General features: G+C 30.4%; 1 protein-coding gene across 1 annotated transcript; it reads left to right on the forward strand.

Moving 5' to 3' along the window:
- Positions 1-9,687: 9,687 nt before the first annotated feature.
- Positions 9,688-21,204, forward strand: LOC114756528 (MDIS1-interacting receptor like kinase 2-like). Its single transcript, XM_028945472.1, has 14 exons — positions 9,688-9,705; positions 11,013-11,084; positions 11,691-11,762; positions 12,142-12,215; positions 12,370-12,439; positions 12,594-12,665; positions 13,251-13,322; positions 13,477-13,548; positions 13,703-13,774; positions 14,070-14,141; positions 18,587-18,661; positions 18,976-19,194; positions 19,366-20,541; positions 20,641-21,204. Exons 12-14 carry the CDS (start codon positions 19,182-19,184, stop codon positions 21,003-21,005), a joined length of 1,554 nt encoding a protein of 517 aa, XP_028801305.1. The 5' UTR covers positions 9,688-9,705; positions 11,013-11,084; positions 11,691-11,762; positions 12,142-12,215; positions 12,370-12,439; positions 12,594-12,665; positions 13,251-13,322; positions 13,477-13,548; positions 13,703-13,774; positions 14,070-14,141; positions 18,587-18,661; positions 18,976-19,181; the 3' UTR covers positions 21,006-21,204.
- Positions 21,205-21,519: the final 315 nt, after the last annotated feature.

Consider the following 21,519-nt stretch of genomic DNA (forward strand, 5'->3'; position numbering starts at 1 on the left):
TGAAAGAACCAAAAGATGAGCGCCCTGTGTCAATCAACCACAATGATAGAAAAAGCAAAAACACATTGTTTTGGTTGTGATGGTACAATTTCTTTCAACCTTCGTCCTATTTGTATACCAAAAAATCCCAATAACAACACAACAGCCTGCAATGGCAAATTCTATGATAGTAAATGATAACTGTTCACTTTTTATTGAGATTTATTATTAATTATTTTGTTTGTTTGGGACAACTTCATTATATTTCGCCCAGATTTTTAAATATTAATAGGCTAATTTTTTCTAGGAGATAGAGATGATGCAAAATAATCTGATTCAGTAAGATTTTTAAGTAAATAGGTACTTAAGTGCTTAAGCTAGCTGCCTTATTTCTGCTCAAACAAATGGAAACAATAAAATACTACCTCCGGTCCTTAATAGTTAGTTGACTAATTTTAGTAAATTGATGAAGTTTATTAAGCTAGTTATTTATAATAAATAAGTATTGTTTTTTCTAAATATCATTACTAATCATGTCTATTAGTTAGAACTACCATTTGATGGAACATTTAATATGTACAAGATATAAAAGTATTACAAGGACTATTTTGAAAAAAAATTAATAAATATGAGAGACAAAGTGGATTAAGGTCTTATATTTAGAATCAAATTAAATGTCAAACTAACTTTTATATATAGGGTCAAATTAAATGTTAAACTGGCTATATTATGGTGATAGTATTTATTAAATCACTCCGTTATTGTTGTTGCAATGAGCGCACGTTAAGGGAGAATTTCAGATAAGTTCTATATCATGAACTTATCTGCTGGCTCAAGCAATTTTAAATTTAACTTCAGTCTTTTTAGCCCAAATAAAATTAAGTTTAAAAAGAAAATGATCATGCATGTTACCTTTAAAATTTTAACCTCATAAGTAAGTTTGCAAGTCAAAATAAGCATTCTCATAAACAAGATGTGAATATGAAACTTCACAAATATTGGACTGTTCTTTCAACAATTTAAATCATTATCGAAAAAGACATCAACAAGTAAACCTGGCAGTGTCGGCAAAACGGGTCTAGATAAAATGTCTATTGGTCTCAAATGATGATCATCCCCCAAATTTTTAAGTGGAACAGAGTGATTAGCAGAATTTTGATATGTTCCTAGTCATTAATGACCAAGAGCTTCCACTTCATTATTTTATATATATATATAGACACACACGAAACTTAATATCTACACTTGTATAACATCACTGAAATTTAGCAGAAACACTCGTAGAACTTATGCTATTCCTCAATCCCATCTAGAGATTCTTTAATCCTAAATAACAAGCAATTCCTCATTCGAAAGACTCTTTTAATGATTTTTCTTAATCTCATCAATCCCAAATCTTAGCTCTAACTTTTAATGTTTCACACCAAACGAGACCTAAAATTCCCCGCCCCGGGACCCCTCTTTACTCTTACATGTTGCTTTCCCTCAACTAACGTGCTTAAAGGCTTAATACGATACCAAGAAGAAGAAGCAAAACGTAGTACGGTGCGGTTGTCAAACAGATCAGATGATCAAGATTACATTGGAATATATTTAAATTAAAAAAAAAAACTGCAGATTCAAGAAGAGCATGTCATAAAGGAATGGAGTTTTTGAACCTTGCTTAATGTTTCTCACAAGATGGTAAGGTTGCACTTATTATTCTTATAGCACACTCAAAGCTAAAATTTTATTATGATGGCTTGTAATAAGAACCAATTCCGGATGCTCATTATTGTTGTAAGATTTGCATTGTACAAATATAATTTCCGCAGTTGAGATTTAAAATTTTTAGCTCATGGTTTTTTAAGTAAAAAAAATTTCTTGAAAAAATAACATTTAAAAGATTATTTTTATTTTAGATTTTACATTAAGTACTAACATCCTTAATCTATTCAAATTAATTTATTATGTATTACATTAAGTACTAGAGGAGTATAAAAAGCTAGTAATTAAGTTTTCTCACAAAGTAAGGAATGTTAGTAAGTCACTAAATTTGTTTCAAATTTATAGAAGTTACCTATTTTACCCTTACTAAAGAATGTCGTTGGAAAATTCTCCTACACCTTTTTTACATTTTAAACTATCTTGCGTCCTTATAACAATAGTTAAAAATGGAAAACTATCATTAATTATCTTATCAATCTCATATTTTGGACCAAAATTTTCTTCTAACCAAGTTTTTATATTATGGACAACAGTGGATATATATTGAAACGCAGTGTCAAGGAGACACGGGATCAAATTCGCACAGCTTTCATCATCAGAATAACAGCCTTCCCAAAATGACTCGGCTTCTATGCTAATTTTGGGGACCACTTAGCTTTTATTAACTAATCGTTACTATTTTTGTACTAATTCTCATTCTATAATTTTAAATAACAGTGATTAAAAGGCAAATGAACTCAAATACTCGTAAAAATTAAAATTAATTCTCCACCATTAATTCAAACTCAAATAGGTATGAAAAAGTAAAGTATATGTGTATTGAATAAGAATATTACTGAAAAAAATTATTATTTTTAATAAATTTAATGAATTAATTTTATTTAATTTCTTTCCTTTTATCCATATACATGTGAGTATGACAGGATTGCAAATGAAGGCTTTAGCATATTAACTTGGTGAATGGTGATTGAGAATGACCATTGAATTCCAATAATGCGGCCCCCACAACCCGTTTTCTTTGTCATTGAAGATATTTTGAATCTCTCTCTCCCCTCTCTCTTGTTGAAGATATGTTATGGCCTTGTACAATGATTAGAGAGATAGTGGTTAATGATAGTGTTGGGTGAGGGGCAATACTGAAAAATGATTCAATTTTAAGAACAATTTATTGCTTCAACTCATCTTGATTCTGGTGAATTAATTAGAAGCTTGGATATATTGTATATGTGAGCGAGGGGGTGGGGGGACTTCTGGAAAGGAAAAGAAAAAAGTTACAAAATTCTAATTAAAAGATTCTATAAACAAACAAAAAGAATTGCAAAGCTATATGAGTTTTAATATGAAATTAGAAGAACCAATTGACAAGCGCCTTGTATCAATCAACCACAATGATAAAGAAAAAGCGTAAGCACGTTTTTTGGGTTGTTACGGGAAAGAAGCTTTCAATTTTCGTCCCATTTACATATCAAACAATTGGCTCCACACTTTCCAAGGCGATGCTTTAAGTTAATAATTTTGAAAAGTGTAAATTCGTCATACAACAAAGAGATTAGGAAATGCGTTCAAGTTTTTATCGCCTGGCTGAAAATTTCAGCCAAAACATGATCACTGCAGAGAATATCATTAGGATTATACATAAAAAATGTCAGCCGACTTCTCCTTTGCCAAAGAAATATATTTTCATAAATTGATGAACTTTTCCTGGATCTTAGTACTCTTTCTTTATCTTTGTAAACTTTAACAAGCTTGACTGATATTAAAAACGTCCCATATGCATTTCAAATACTGATTCAATTGTGCCGAACTCACACTTTATGTTTGTGTTCATTGCATTTGCTTTGGACATCTTTGACGCGTTGATAATGGAACTTTTTGAATTCTTTCTTATTTTTCAGAACAGCAAAAAAACCAACGTATAAACGCACTATATATCGTTTAGCCACACAATAATGATGATAACTTAGTGACTCTCTGCCCCTGCATTCATTTGATTATCAGTTGCATTAAGTAAATTTGTGTAAATAGGATCATTTGAAAAAATAATTATAAATTTGTAAAACAAAATAAATTATGGTCTTATATTTAGAATTAAATCAAATCTTTCAACTCTTATATTTAGCATCGAATGTACTCCTTCTAGTTGATAATATAAGACATTTCTAACTAATTCACATGTATCAATAAAAATGGTTTAAAGCATTAAATTTGTTATAAAATTTAGATGATTCCTAATATTAATTCACATGTATTAACTATACTAAATTGTAACATTATTTTAATTTTTACTCGATCTCTCTCACTATCCTTTTTAAATATTGGCATATATGAAAAATATCTAATGTTTATTGAAACTATCCTAACGTCTTATCAAATAGAACGAAAATGCCAGCTGGTAGAAGACTTTATAATATGAACAAGAATATTTGTACGCAAACAAGATTTGAATTTTTCTTTTTCAACCAAAGAACAATACACTATGTAACTTTTTCAAGTCTTTATTAACTTATATATTGAAAGAAAAATCAAAAGTTATAAAATTTAAAGCTGGTAAAAAAGCTTATATGAACGTTAAAAAAGAAGTCATGCAAGCTATATGGTTTTTAATATGAAATTAAACGAACCAAAAGATAAGCGCCGTGTATCAATCAACCGCAATGATATAAAAAGCACAAACACATTGTTTTGGTTGTTATGGAATAGTTTCTTTCAACTTTCACCCTGTTCATATATTAAAAAATCTCAGTGATAACACAATAGCTTGCAAAAATAAGTTCTGTAATAGTAGATGATAACTGCTTACTTCTTATTCAGACTTATTGTTAACTGTTAATTATTCTTTCTTTGGAACTTCACTATAATTCTCCCATATTTTTAAGTATAAAATACGCTACTTTTTTGGTAAGGAGATAGAGATGATGCAAAAATAATCTGATTTAGTATGATTTTTAAGTAAATAGATACTTAAGTACTTAAGCTAGCTACCTTATTTCCGTTAAAACAAACGGAAACAATAAAATACTACCTCTGGTCCTTAATAGTTAGTTGATTAATTTTAGTAAATTGATGAAGTTTATTAAGTTAGTTATTTGCAGTAAATAAGTATTGTTTTTCTTAAAATATCCTTACTAATTATATGTATACGAAATAAATATGTGAGAAGAGTATTACATCAACTTGCATAAAAACACTTTTTGGATAAACCAAACATCCTCAAAGGAAAAAAGTGCAAATGCGTTTATTTCTTTTTACTGCTATTTTTTATTATGAGAAATAAACTTGCTTAGCCTTCCTTATTAGAGTAACAACCTTCCTAAATCGGCTTCCATGCTAATTTTTTGTCACTTTCAATCTTTCATTAACTAATGATGATGAATAGTTGTATTAATTGTCATTCTATAATTTTAAATAACAGTAATTACGATTCGAATTATTTCAAATACTGTTTTTTATCAGGCAAACTTGTATCTTTGATCCTTTGAATTTACTTAAAATTTTATTTTGAAAACACATTATCACATGCTCATGTATCACGTTTAATTTTAAGGGACCAAACTAAAATTTTGCATAAAGTTAAAAGATCAAAAATATACTTTTATCTTTTTATTAATTAGTAGTATTTTTTCCTCTTTTTGCCAACTAATTAATAGTATTTCAATTAAATAGTAATGTTAAATTTTATTCTAATCTAAGTTATTTAAGCTCTCTTAACCCGTACGCGTAAATCTTAAATGATAAATATCATAAAAAAATTAATGATTATGCTTTGTTTATCTCATATGGCCCAGGGCCTCAAAATATTATTTTTATTCTCTAATCTTTCTTATCCCAAAATATAATCTTTCCAATTTAGTCTTGCTTGAAAATATATAGTTCCTTGGAAATGTAAAGCATCGATATCTTTAAATTTAATAAGAACAATGCGGGAAAGTATTATTATTATTATTTTTAGTAAATTTATGAGTTAACTTTCATTTTGCTTCTTTATTTCTCTTTATCTATATGCACGTAATAAGTAAACCGACAGGGGAGAACAAGTGAGGAAAACTTTAATATTGACGTGGGCGGTTGAGAATATAATGATAATTTCATCCCAATAAGGCGGCCCCGCGCGTATGTGCAACGCGTTTTCTTTGTCTTATTTACTCCTCCGGTTCTTATTATAAGACCCCATTTGACTTTTTATTTGGTCCTAATTATAAGACCCCAATCCATTTTATCTCTTATATTTATGCATTTTTTTCCAAGATAATCCTTCTAATAATAATAGTTTTAGCCAATATACTTAATTAGCAAGGATATTTTAGGAATGACAACACTTATTTATTATAAATAACCAACTTAACTTACTTCCTTAATCTTCTCAAATAAGTCAATTGGGTCTTATAATTAGGACCGGAGGAGTATTTATTTTGCCAACGGTTTTCTCTGTCTTTTTTATGGTGTCATTGGACGACATTGATTTGTAAACAATACTTCCAGAGCCATGGTGGTTAAGCTTTTGTCTATATAAAGACTCTATGATGGGTACATTCATTATTGTGTGATCGCCACTTTGTGCAAACATAATTAAAGGAAGATGGGTGTGATGATATTGGTATTGTTACTATGCTTTGCTATAGCTTGCTCCCAACAGATTAATATGATAGAAGAGGAGAAACGAGCTTTGCTTCAGACCAAATGGTGGGATTTTAGCGATAACTTCTCGGATGACTCTTGTAATTGGGAAGGCATATGTTGCAATGAATTTGGAAGTGTTATTGAGATGAGTCAGCCAATGATCACTCCAAAGGACCCTTGGCTAGTAGATCTAAACCTCACTGCATTTCCCAACCTACAACATTTGGGTCTTCGTGAAATGGGTTTGATAGGTACTATTCCAACTCAGATAGCAACTCTTCATAATCTTAGGCATTTGTACTTGTTTCATATTAATCTTACTGGTAAGTTATATAGCTTTTGCTTTCACTCTTACCTTGCAAAACTCAGTCAATTTTAAAATGTCATATTTACTTCCACAGAATCTAATACATCTATTGACAAGTACTATTCCAACGTAGATAGGAGTCTTTCAAAATCTCACCATTATTTATTTCAAAAAAATCTTGCTAGTAAATTAATTAATATTTACTCTTACTAAAGCTCACTCATATACTGGAAAGTTAACATTTATTCTAGCTTTTGCCGGTGACCTCTTATGCATCAGTTGGATTGGGAGAACTATGTTTGTGAACTTTGGTTATCCAGTTTTTAAAATATTGATGATCTATCACTTCGTTTTTCTGGAATTTCAGAAAAATATAGGAGGAGGCAAAATTAATAGAAGAGACTGAAAACCAAGCTAATTTTTTGTAGCTAAGTTATCCGGTTTTGCATGTCCCAAATGTTTGCTCACAATTTTATCGGGACACTTGTGATAGGAACCAGTTTAAATGATTATTACAGGGATGATCATTAATAAGGTTATCACTGCAATATATCATGAACAATTATAGTTTCAACTATTTGAATTTATAATTTTTTAACCAATAATTTTTAAGTAAGTAAAAAAATTATTTTCTTGAAAATGTGAAGAATTAAGATATTATTTATATTTTAAATTTCTGCACAGATGAAAATATAAAATTATTTAAAACATAAAAAATAAAATTATATTAAATCTAGATTGTTCAATTTCATTTTGAGCAGTCCACATTCCACTACAAAAAAAAAATTGACTTTTGGCAGCGATGACATGAAAAGTCAAAAAGTCACCGCTGAAAATTTTCAACAGTGACTTTTTGTTTCCATCAAGTCGCTGTGGTAGCGACTGTTGCTAATATAATAGGCAATGACAAAATAAGTTGCTGCTGACATGTCCTTTTAGCAGCCACATTCAGTGCCTTCAACGGCAACCCTATATGTCACTGTTAAATCATACTTTCAGAGGTGACAAATATCGTTGTCAAAAGTGGGAAAAAAATAATAATAACACATCATCACCCACCAGCAGCCACACCAATACTATTTATAATAAATATTTATTAATATATATTTGATATAAATATATAAATATTATTGTATAAATACGTTAAATTATACATATGTTAACATATACTATAATATTAATGTATATTATAAAAATTACGTAAATACATATTAATAGTATATCTTATATTTTAATATATATATTTATAAACTATTTCTAATATTCTTCTTAAATAAATTAAAGTATTTATATAGTGAACGAAATATAATGAATTTAATAAATTTTTTATTTATAGTCATTTTATAATATTACTTAATATATTAATTAAAAATAAAAATTATTATATAAAAATAAAAAATGTCATTTACAGATTACGTCATGTATTTTTTTCATTGCTTGATAAATTTATTTTTCATCTAAATTAATTACAGAATTTAATTTTTACGTATATTTTCGGCTTTTATATTTTTATTTGTTAAATATTAATTTATTAGAAATTGTAGAATAAATGTATGATTTATATTGATATTTTAAGATAATATTAAATAATTATATAATATCATATAAATATATTTAATATATTTTTTAGACAAGAATGTGATTATATCTAATCTATCTATAAGGATATCTTGATTAAGGTGCGAAGAAAAAATATCCCATGTGGCTTGAGGATAAATTTATCAAACTTTTATAGGCTTAATTATATGATTTATATTTATTGTCCATCTCTTCACCTCCCCTGCACATCAAACAAAATATAAATATAATTTATGTCTTCATTTCTTCAGTGGTGACAAGTCGTTCTGAAAGTCTCTTTCAGTGGCGACTTTATTTTGTTGCTGCTAAAACTGGTAGGTTTTGGCGGTGATATCCGCCATCACCCCTACAAGTGAAAACATTTAGTGATGACATAAAAAATAGCTGTAGAAGCTCAAAATTTTTTCCAGACACTTGTCTGACTTTTCATGGCAACATTTTGTGTCAATATTGAAAACTCACCTGTTTTCAAGTCAGTCATGGCTAGCATATCTCAACTTCACTGTATTTACCAATTTTACAGAATTGGATCTTAGAGAAATAGGATTGATAGGTATGATTCCCATTCAAATAGGACCTTAGAAAACAAGGAAATCAAACCTGCAATACATACATCAGCTTGCGGTACAATTCTAGCTCTTTCCCACACTATATTTCTAATGGTAATGTAGAAATACTTGGAAAAGAGGAGATCAACAATTGTTCTACAATTCCTTTATTTGATAAGAAATAAACTATAATATATTTGCAACTCAAATTATTGGCTATCACAAGTACCATGCCAACTCCAATGGGAACTCTTCATAATCTTCTCGTTTTGGACTTGTCTAATAACAATCCTATTGGTGAATTATGCACCTTTCACTGTCATCTTATAAATTTGCTCAATTTAGAGTTTTATTTGCCTCTATAACTTAATAGAGCAAATTAACCCTCAAATTTTACTTGACAAGAAATAAACTACAACACATTTGCAACTCAAATTATTAGCTTTGACAGGTACCATTCCAACACAAATTGGAGCTCTTCATAATCTTACTAATATGGACTTGTCTAACAACAATCTTAACGGTGAGTTATGCACCTATCACTCTCATCTTGCAAATTTGTTCAATTTAGAGTTTTATTTGCCTCTATATAGAGCAAATTAACCCTCAATTTTTACTCCATAAGAAATAAACTACAATATATTTACAACTCAAATTATTGGCTTCGACAGGTACCATTCCAACTCAAATTAGAGCTCTTCATAATCTTACCCATTTGGACTTGTCTAACAACAATCTTCTTAGTGAGTTATGCACCTTTCACTCTCATCTTGTAAATTTACTCAATTTAGAGTTTTATTTTCCTCTATAACCTAATAGAACAAAGTAACCCACAATTTTTATTTGAAAAAAAATAAACTACACCACATTTACAACTCAAATTATTGGCCTTGACAGGTACCATTCCAACTCAAATTGGAGCTCTTCATTATCTTACTGATTTGGACTTATCTACCAACAATCTTGTTGGTGAGTTATGCACCTTTTACTCACATTTTGTAAATTTGCTCAATTTAGAGTTTTATTTGCCTCTATAACTTAATAGAGCAATTTAACGATCAATTTTTATTTGAGAAGAAATAAACTACGACACATTTGCAACTCAAATTATTAGCCTTGACAGGTACCATTCCGACTCAAATTGGAGCTCTTCATAACCTTATCCATTTGGACTTGTCTAAAAACAATCTTATTGGTGTGTTATGCACCTTTCACTCTCGTCTTGCAAATTTGCTTAATTTAGAGTTTTATTTGCCTCTATAACTTAATAGAGCAAATTAACCGTCAATTTTATTGGGAAAATTCCTGATAAAGTCATTTGAATATGCATAATTCCATATTAGGTCCTGGAATTGTCTAAATGACAGAAAGGGTCAATGACCCAATTTGTCATTTGTAAAATCAAGAAGAATTGATAATTTTGTCCTCATTTGTATTCATTTACGACAATAATTTAAGGAATTACTATAAGGGTTTAGGTGTTACCTAGATTCATGTAGAGAATAACTATTTATTTTTTCGTAGTCAAGAATACCCCATAAGAAGATGCCTTGTTATTAACTACAACTAATCATGTAATCGCTAGAACAGTATAAGCATTACCTAGATTTGTTTAGAGAATAACTACTCACTTTTATTTTCATTTGTATTCATTCACTACAATAATTTAAGGAATCAGTATAAGGATTTGGGTGTTACCTAGATTTGTGTAGAGAATAACTATTTATTTTTTCATAGTCAGGAATGCCCCATGAGAAGATGCCTTGTTATTAACTACAACTAATCATATAATCACTAGAACAGTATAAGCGTTACCTAGATTCGTTTAGAGAATAACTACTCACTTTTGCTTAATTAGGACAAAATTGTCAATTTTTCTTAATTTTAGAAATGACAGATTGGGTCATTGACCCTTTCTGTCATTTACATAATTCCAGGACCTAATATGGAATTATATATATTTGAAGGGCTTTATCTGGGATTTTTCCATTTTTATTTGATAAGAAATAAGCACCAATACATTTACAACTCAAATGACGAGCTTTGACAGGTATCATTCCAACTCAAATTGGAGTTCTTCATAGTCTTATCTCTTTGAACTTGACTAACAACAGCCTTATTGGTGAGTTATGCACTTTTTACTCTCATGTTGCAAATTTGCTCAATTTAGAGTTTTATTTGCCTCTATAACTTAATAGAGCAAATTAACCTTTACTTTTTATTTGATAAGAAATAAACCACAACACATTTGCAACTCCAATTATTGGCTTTGATAGGTACCATTCCAACTCAAATTGGAGCTCTTCATAATCTTACCCATTTGGATTTGTCTAACAACAATCTTAATAGTGAGTTATGTACCTTTCACTCTCATATTGCAAATTTGTTCAATTTAGAATTTTATTTGTCTCTATAACTTAATAGAGCAAATTAACCAACAATTTTTATTTAATAAGAAATAAACTACACCACATTTGCAACTCAAATTATTGGCCTTGACAGGTACCATTCCAACACAAATTGGAGCTCTCCATAATCTTACCCATTTGAACTTGTCTACCAACTATCTTGTTGGTGAGTTATGCACCTTTCACTCTCATCCTGCAAATTTGCTCAATTTAGAGTTTTATTTGCCTCTATAACTTAATAGAGCAAATTAACCCTCAATTTTTACTTGATAAGAAAAAAACTACAGTACATTTGTAACTCAAATTATTGGCTTTGACAGGTACCATTCCAACTCAAATTGGAGCTCTTCATAATCTTGCTTATTTGGACTTGTCTAACAACAATTTTAATGGTGAGTTGTGCACCTTTCACTCTCATCATGCAAATTTGCTCAATTTAAAGTTTTATTTTCCTCTATAACTTAATAGAACAAATTAACCCACAATTTTTATTTGACAAGAAATAAATTACATGACATTTGCAACTCAAATTATTGGCCTTGACAGGTACCATTTCAACTCAAATTGGAGCTCTTCGTTATCTTAGCGATTTAGACTTGTCTACCAACAATCTTGTTGGTGAGTTATGCACCTTTCACTCTCATTTAGCCAATATGCTCAATTTAGAGTTTTATTTGCCTCTATCACTTAATAGAGCAATTTAACTCTCAATTTGTATTTGATAAGAAATAAACTATGACATATTTGCAGCTCAAATTATTAGCTTGGACAGGTATTATTCCGACTCAAATTAGAGCTCTTGATAACCTTATTCATTTGGACACGTCTAAAAACAATCTTATTGGTGACTTACGCACCCTTCACTCTCATTTTGCAAATTTGCTCAATTTAGAGTTTTATTTGCCTCTACACTTGAAAGAGGAAATTAACCTTCAATTTTTATTTGATAAGAAATAAACTACAACACATTTGCAACTCAAATTATTGGCTTTCGCAGGTACTATTCCAACTCAATTTGGAGCCTTTCAAAATCTTATCCATTTGGACTTGTCTTACAATAATCTTATTGGTGAGTTATGGACGTTTCACTCTCATCTTGCAAATTTGCTCAATTCATAGTCTTATTTGCATCTATAACTCAATAGAGCAAATTAACCCTCAATTTTTATTTTATAAGAAATAAACTAAAACACATTTGCAACTCAAATTATTGGCTTTGCCAGACACCATTCCAACTCAAATTGGAGCTCTTCATAATCTTGCCTATTTGGACTTGTCTAACAACAATTTTAATGGTGGGTTGTGCACCTTTCACTCTCATCATGCAAATTTGCTCAATTTAGAGTTTTATTTTCCTCTATAACTTAATAGAACAAATTAACCCACAATTTTTATTTGACAAGAAATAAACCACAACACATTTACAACTCCAATTAATGGCTTTGATAGGTACCATTCCAAATCAAATTGGAGCTCTTCATAATCTTACCCATTTGGACTTGTCTAACAACAATCTTAACGGTGAGTTATGCACCTTTCACTCTTGTCTTGCAAATTTACTCAATTTAGAGTTTTATTTGCCTCTATAACTTAATAGAGCAAATTAACCAACAATTTTTATTTACTAAGAAATAAATTACACATTTGCAACTCAAATTATTGGCCCTGACAGGTACCATTCCAACACAAATTAGAGCTCTTCATAATCTTACCTATTTGGACTTGTCTACCAACTATCTTGTTGGTGACTTATGCACCTTTGACTCCCATCTTGCAAATTTACTCAATTTATAATTTTATTTGCTTCTGTAACTTAATAGAGGAAATTAGCCTCTCAATTTTTATTTGATAAGAAAGAAATTACAACACATTTGCAACTCAAATTATTGGCTTTGATAAGCACCATTCCAACTCAAATTGGAGCTCTTCATAATCTTATTCTTTTGGACTTGTGTAACTAATCTTATTGGTGAGTTATGCACCTTTCACTCTCATTTTGCACATTTGGTCAGTTTAGAGTTTCTTTGCCTCTATGACTTAATAGAGTAAATTAACCCATAATTTTTACTTGATAAGAAATAAACTACAACACATTTGCTTCGACAGGTGCCATTCCAACTCAAGTTGGAGCTCTTCATAATCTTGCCTATTTAGACTTGTCTAACAACAATCTTTTTGGTGAGTGATACACCTTTGGCTCTTATCTTGTAAATTTACTCAATTTAGAGTTTTATTTATCTTTATAACTTGATAGAGCAAATTAATCCTCAATTTTTATTTGATAAGAAATAAACTACAATACATTTGCAACTCAAATTATTGGCTTTGACAGGTACCATTCCAACTCAAATTGGAGCTCTTCATAATCTTGCCTATTTGGACTTGTCTAACAACAATTTTAATGGTGGGTTGTGCACCTTTCACTCTCATCATGCAAATTTGCTCAATTTAGAGTTTTATTTTCCTCTATAACTTAATAGAACAAATTAACCCACAATTTTTATTTGACAAGAAATAAACCACAACACATTTACAACTCCAATTAATGGCTTTGATAGGTACCATTCCAAATCAAATTGGAGCTCTTCATAATCTTACCCATTTGGACTTGTCTAACAACAATCCTAACGGTGAGTTATGCACCTTTCACTCTTGTCTTGCAAATTTACTCAATTTAGAGTTTTATTTGCCTCTATAACTTAATAGAGCAAATTAACTAACAATTTTTATTTACTAAGAAATAAATTACACATTTGCAACTCAAATTATTGGCCCTGACAGGTACCATTCCAACACAAATTAGAGCTCTTCATAATCTTACCCATTTGGACTTGTCTACCAACTATCTTGTTGGTGACTTATGCACCTTTGACTCCCATCTTGCAAATTTACTCAATTTATAATTTTATTTGCTTCCGTAACTAGGTGCCATTCCAACTCAAATTGGAGCTCTTCATAATCTTGCCTATTTAGACTTGTCTAACAACAATCTTTTTGGTGAGTGATACACCTTTGGCTCTTATCTTGTAAATTTGCTCAATTTAGAGTTTTATTTGCCTCTATAACTTAATAGAGCAAATTAACCCTCAATTTTTACTTGATGAGAAAAAAACTACAGTACATTTGTAACTCAAATTATTAGCTTTGACAGCTACCATTCCAACTCAAATTGAAGCTCTTTATCATCTTGCCTATTTGGACTTGTCTAACAATAATCTTACTGGTGAGTTACGCACCTTTCACTCTCGTCTTGCAAATTTGCTCAATTTAGAGTTTTATTTGCCTCTATAACTTAATAGAGCAGATTAAACTTTAATTTTTATTTGATAAGAAATAAATTACAGCACATTTGCAACTCAAATTATTGGCTTTGACAGGTATCATTCCAACTCAAATTGGAGCTCTTCATAATCTTACCTATTTGGACTTATATAACAACAATCTTTTTGGTGAGTTATGCACCTTTCACTCTCATCTTGCAAATTTGCTCAATTTAGAGTTTTATTTCCCTCTATACTTAATAGAGCAAATTAACCATCAAGTTTTATTTGATAAGAATAAACTGCAACATATTTGCAACTCAAATTATTGACTTTGACAGGCACCATTCCAACTCAAATTGGAGCTCTTCATCATCTTGATTGTTTGGACTTATCTAACCATAATCTTACTGGTAAGTTATGCACCTTTCACTCTCGTCTTGTAAATTTGCTCAATTTAGAGTTTTATTTGCCTCTATAACTTAAGTTACCAAATTAACCCTCAATTTTTGTTTGATGAGAAATAAACGATAGCACATTTGCAACCCAAATTATTGGTTTTGATAGGTATCATTCCAATTCAAATTGGAGGTCTTCATGACCTTACAGATTTGGACTTGTCTAACAATAGCCTTGTTGGTGAGTTATGCATCTTTCACTCTCGTCTTACAAATTTTCTCAATTTTAAGTTTTATTTGCCTCTATAACTTAATTCAGCGAATTAACCCTTAGTTTTTACTTGATAAGAAATAAGCTCTAATACTTTTACAACTCAAATAACTGGCTTTGACAAGTACCATTCCAACTCAAATTGGAACTCTTGCAAATCTCATTTATCTAAACTTGTCTTACAACAATATTATCGGTAAGTTACGTACCTTCTACCCTTAGATCTCAAATTTACTCAATTTAGATTTGAAATAACCTACAAGACATTTACAATTCAATTGGCCAGTAAAATTATTATAAGACACAGGCAATGCTAATTAGTTCATCTACCTACAAAATTCAATAAAAAATTTAGAGTTTTATTTTCCTCTATAACTTAAGTGACCAAATTAACCTTTAATTTTTGTTTGATAAGAAATAAACTACAACACATTTGGAACTCAAATTATTGGCCTTGATAGGTACCATTCCTACTCAAATTGGAGCTCTTCATAATCTTAACAATTTGGACTTGTCTAACAACAATCTTGTTGGTGAGTTATGCACCTTTCACTCTCATCTTGCAAATTTGCTCAATTTAGAGTTTTATTTGCCTCTATAACTTAAGTTACCAAATTAACCTCAATTTTTGTTTGATGAGAAATAAACTATAGCACATTTGCAACCCAAATTATTGGTTTTGATAGGTATCATTCCAATTCAAATTGGAGGTCTTCATAACCTTACAAATTTGGACTTGTCTAACAATAGCCTTGTTGGTGAGTTATGCATCTTTCACTCTCGTCTTACAAATTTTCTCAATTTTAAGTTTTATTTGCCTCTATAACTTAATTCTGCGAATTAACCCTTAGTTTTTACTTGATAAGAAATAAGCTCTAATACTTTTACAACTCAAATAACTGGCTTTGACAGGTACCATTCCAACTCAAATTGGAGCTCTTGCAAATCTCATTTATCTAAACTTGTCTTACAACAATATTATCGGTGAGTTACGTACCTTCTACCCTCAGATCTCAAATTTACTCAATTTAGATTTGAAATAACCTACAAGACATTTACAATTCAATTGGCCAGTAAAATTATTATAAGACACAGGCAATGCTAATTAGTTCATCTACCTACGCAATTCAATAAAAAAATTTAAGGTAGATGTTATAAGACACAACCAATGCAAATTACTTCATCTTCCTAGAAAATTCAATAAAAAAAAGTTGCAGTAGATGAGTAAGGATAACTCATAGATATGATGCTGCACTTTTATCAAGAACTGGTGAGCATATTTTTTCGTTGTTCCCCCACCACTTTCCCACCCCACAATTATTCAACTCTATATACTTTTCGTCAGTGAAAGGAATAAAGGAAATAGAATTGGCATAGATAGAATAATTTCTACCCCACTCTCATCATTCCCATGGTATTAGTATTATATATATGAGTATAACAACACATGGTTGGTTAACATGTGAGGTCCAGTTAAGGAGTCTTGTAACAAGAAAATTCAAATAAATTTATGTTTAGCAACAAATATAAGTTAATTGTAATGTAAACCTACACTGTCTATTAAACCTTTCAGGTAGAGTTGTTCTTCTAACAATTTAATTTGCAACATATTTGCAATTCAACTGGCCAATAAAATTATTACACAACGCAAGCAATGCTAATTAGTTCATCTTTTTAGAAAAGTTAATTAAAAAAATAAAGCTCGAATTGATGAATAAGGATACCTTGTAAACATGATGCTGCACTTCTGTCAAGAACTAGTGACCATATTCTTTCACTGTTCCCCCCTCCCCCCACTTTCCTACCCTACAATTATTCAACCCTATATACTTTTTGTCAGTAAAAGGAATAAAGAAAATAATATTCGCATGGATAGAATAACTCCCACCCCACTCTCATCATTCCTATTGTATTAGTATGATATATGTGATGAGTATAGAAACACACAGTTGGGTAACATGTGAGGTCTAGTTAAGCAGTCTTGTAACAAGAAAATTCAGATAAATTTATGTTTAGCAACAAATAAAAGTTAATTGTAATGTAAACCTACATTGTCTATTAAACCTTTCAAATAGAGTTATTCTTCTAACAATTTAATTTATTATTGTAATAGACATTAATAAAACAGGCAGTGTTGGCGAAACTGGCCCAAGTGTAGGGTCTATTGGTCTCAAATGAAAATTATTATTTCTAAATCTTCTAAATGGAATGGAGTGATTAGCAGAATTTTGATATGATAGCCCTTAGTAACCACTAGAAATAAACAAAATCTCACACTAACACTGCTACAAAAAAAAAAGGGTGAATAACAATGAGGTCCCAAAGAAAGGAAAAATAAAATAAAATAAGTCCCAAAGATTGTCATTCTCTACTTTAAAACTTATCATTACAGGCTACTTAAGTTGTTATTGGGATATTTTAATAATTATTTCTTTTCCTTGGCACTTGATTGTAATTCTCCCTAAAAAAAATCTTTTAAGGGGCTTAAAAAGGATTTTTCATGACGATTTTAGAGGCAAAGTAATTACTGTCGATGTAAAAAAATGAGAATTTCATGGTGGTTCTTAACCACCGTGAAAGGACACTTTCCAAGCAATTTTTAGGAAATAATCGCCATGAAAAATCTTCAATAAATGGCATTGAAGAGCTTAGTATCCACGATGATTATTTTATTAACTGCTGTAAAAGGTTAAAAAAATTTTTATATAAATTTATTTTAATTTGTATATAACCTCCTTGCAATACCAAAACAAAATACACCAATTCTATCTAGTAGAATAGACCAAAACAATATAAAACCAATTCAAAGCTAAAACGCAATTTTTAGCAAACTCAAATTCAACTAAAATTCAATGAATTCAATACTAAAACTCAAATGTAACTCTAGGATAACTAAAGTTTCCAATCCTAATTCATCTAAACCTAATGGTCAATAACTTAACCAATCTATAGTTCAATTAAACGTAATTGACAATCAACTAAAAAACCTATATTCAATTATTAATCCCAAAATTTTGAACTTCAACTACACTAAATGTTTATAAACCTATAATCTTAACTAATATTCTTGACAAACCATCCCTCATTGAGTTGATATTGTCTAGTTCATATTCCGCCCTATCTCAAAATGCTTGTAAATTGAAAAGAACAAAGTCAACCAACCAACTAGCTAAGAAAAGAGGCAAATCTCAACAATTATAACCAACAAAACAACAACAACAATCTTAAACCAATAAATAAAACTTTTTCTACGTAAAAGTTCTAAATCTAAAATAGGAACCCCAATGATATCCATTTGCCATGAAATTTTACACAAAATTTCATCATCAATCGAAATTGGTAACTGAAAAAATTTTTGGCCAAACATTCAATAGATTAATGATAAAAATTTATCAATTTGTCTTACAATAATCTTATGTGCTTGTTATCTTCCACTCTTACCCCATTGGATTTTTATTTTGATTAGAAGTAACCTAAAACACATTTGCAACTCAAAGGAATGTTTTTTGACAGGTAGTATTCCAGCACAGCTAGAAGATCTTCCACATCTCGGATATCTAAGCTTGTCTCATAACCATTTTAGTTCAAGTGAGTTATATCTCATCCTATTCTGAACTAAAAAAAAGATTGAGAAATAATACGTTGAAGACATGTTTTAAAGGATTAAAATACTTAGCATGTTTTAAGTGAAAAAAGCCTTAGTATCAAGAAGTCATTTTTAAGTTTTCTGATATTAACAATTCAAAAAAAACTGAGTGTTCTATAAATTAACCACAATAATATCATAAAGGACAAGCATGGACAAACTTTTGGTTTTAAGGGGAGATGCATTGAAGACACATGACTAGTAAACAGTGCTATTATTTTGTTCACTAATGCTAAAGCTACTGTGATGATCACAGAGGAGAAGGATGCACTACTTCAGAGCAAATGGTGGAACATCAAAGATAATGCCTCAAACTGTTATTGTGACTGGCATGGCATATCTTGCAATAGCGTTGAAAATGTAATTTCAATTGACCAACCAAGAATCCATTCACAACAACCTCGGCTAGCAGATCTCAACTTCATTGCATTTCCAAAACTAAAATATTTGAATCTTTCTAGAATGGGAATAATAGGTACCACTCTACTTAAAATCCTAGCTCTTCATTCATTCATCCAATATTTACATGTCTTCCAGTAATCTTACTTACCTTCCACCCTTGCTCAATTTGAATAAATGCAATCTATCTAGAGTCATTCCTTTATGACAAAAACTAAAGACTTGTGCACAAATTTATTCACTGCAGGTGATATCCCTTCTTCCATTTTCAATTTGACAAATCTAGAAGAGTTTGATGTTTCTCAAAATCAACTAATTGGTGGCATACCAATAAAGTTTGAATATTTATATTCTCTTTCTCTTCTAAATGTCTCCCAAAACAAGCTGAGTGGAATTGTGCCTTACTTTAGGAACAGGTTCAATGACAATTTTCATGTTGACTTTAGTCACAACAAAATCAATAGACTATTACCATCTGGGATATGCACTTTTCCATCAAAATGTAGCATTGATTTGAGCTACAATAATATCTCTGGTAATATACCTAGAGAGCTTGGTGAGCTGCTCTACATCAACTTGTCATACAATCATCTCAGCGGCTATGTCCCTAGTGAAGTTTATAGCTCTTTTCCTCATGACATTTTAAATGGTAATAAAGAATTACTTGGTCTAGAGAAGATATATGATTCTTCTAAAGATTCAAAGTCTTTGTTGAAAATCATTATTCCTTTGACAATTTTTGTTGTCATCATATTTGTTGGGGGTTTCATCTGGTTTCATTCTTTCAAAAAGAACAAGAAATTCATAATTGAGACAAGAGAAACAAAAAATGGGGATTTGTTTTCCATATGGAATTATGATGGAAAAATTGCATATGAAAATATTATAGAAGCAACAGAGGACTTTGACATCAAATATTGTATTGGAACTGGTTCCTATGGAAGTGTTTATAGAGCACAACTTCCTAGTGGCAAAATTGTAGCATTAAAAAAACTCCATAGAAGAGAATATGGAAACACATCTTTTGCCAAGAGTTTTCACAATGAAGTGAAGATGTTGAGTGAAATTCGACATCGCAATATTATAAAGCTTCATGGTTTTTGCATACATAATCAGTGCATGTTTCTCATCTATGAATACATGGAAAGAGGAAGCCTTTTTTATGTGTTGAATAATGATGACGAAGCTAAAGAGTTGGATTGGGGTAAGAGAGTGAATGTCATCAAAGGAATAGCAAATGCTTTGTTCTACATGCATCATGATTGCGTTCCTCCAATTATCCATCGAGACATAACAAGTAGTAATATATTGTTCAACTCAAAGATGGAGGCTTTTCTATCTGACTTTGGCACAGCTAAAATCATTGATCCAGATACATCTAATCAAACTCTTCTAGTTGGTACTTATGGTTATGTTGCTCCAGGTCAGCTTTCTTGATTTCTTTGCTACTTATCTTGTTGTGTTGTATTTTACAATTATTTATCTTTTAATAAATATTTATTTAACTTTTAGTTCCTTGCAGAGCTTGCATACACCTTGGCTGTGACTGAAAAATGTGATGTTTATAGTTTTGGAGTGGTTACAATGGAAACAATTATGGGAAAACATCCTGGAGATTTAATATCATCTTTTTCAAAGGCCAACACTGAAAGCATTTTGCTAAAGGATGTGCTAGACCCACATGTCCAGCTGCCATCACAAAAAGATGCAAGAGATGTGACTCTTTTGGTCACAATAGCATTAGCATGCTTAAATCCATCTCCCAAATCTCGACCAACAATGCAACAAGTGTCTCAAAAGCTTTTATCCTCCGACTTGCCACTAACCACTCCTTTCAATGATATCTCAATCCAGCATTTACTAAATCAAGATATGCAAATAATCTAGTCTGATAAATAGCTGAGATTTGGCTTTATGTTTGCTCTATGCCGTAGATGAAACCTTTAAGGATTTGTCAGTTTTATGTTTGCTTAATGCCTCACATGAAATCTTTAAGCATTTGTCGCAAAGTCTAGATTTGAAGCTTGCCATATGTGTAATCTCTTGCAGCTGATATTTGCCCATCAAAAAACTCTTTGTATGTCAAGTTTGGCATAACCTTATTTTGTTAAAATAATGAGGTATCAAACTGAATTATAAGGAATCTATACATTGAAGCAACCATCAAAATTTGAAGTGGCAAGATATGGAATAAAAACTCAATAATGATTCAATAAACTTGTATATAACTAATTAAGTTAAAAATGTCATATTCAAATGAATGCTCAAGCTCTGTTTTTTGTCCCAAAACTAATGTCCAGTCATGTCAACTCTCCTCTTATTTCTTATTGCGTTCAAAGTAAAATTGATTTTACCAATTACTGAAGTTCCGCAGTAAGATTTAAGTTATATTTTTTGTCAA

This window comes from Neltuma alba, unplaced genomic scaffold (assembly GCF_004799145.2).
Source record: "Neltuma alba isolate B1F8T4 unplaced genomic scaffold, ASM479914v2 tig00001394_pilon, whole genome shotgun sequence".
NCBI classification, from domain to species: domain Eukaryota; kingdom Viridiplantae; phylum Streptophyta; class Magnoliopsida; order Fabales; family Fabaceae; genus Neltuma; species Neltuma alba.

Bases quoted from the DNA above. Each gene is read 5' to 3' on its own strand.
- LOC114756528 (XM_028945472.1), top strand. The intron at 20,542-20,640 runs GTCAGCTTTCTT...AGTTCCTTGCAG, and splicing joins TTATGGTTATGTTGCTCCAG to AGCTTGCATACACCTTGGCT.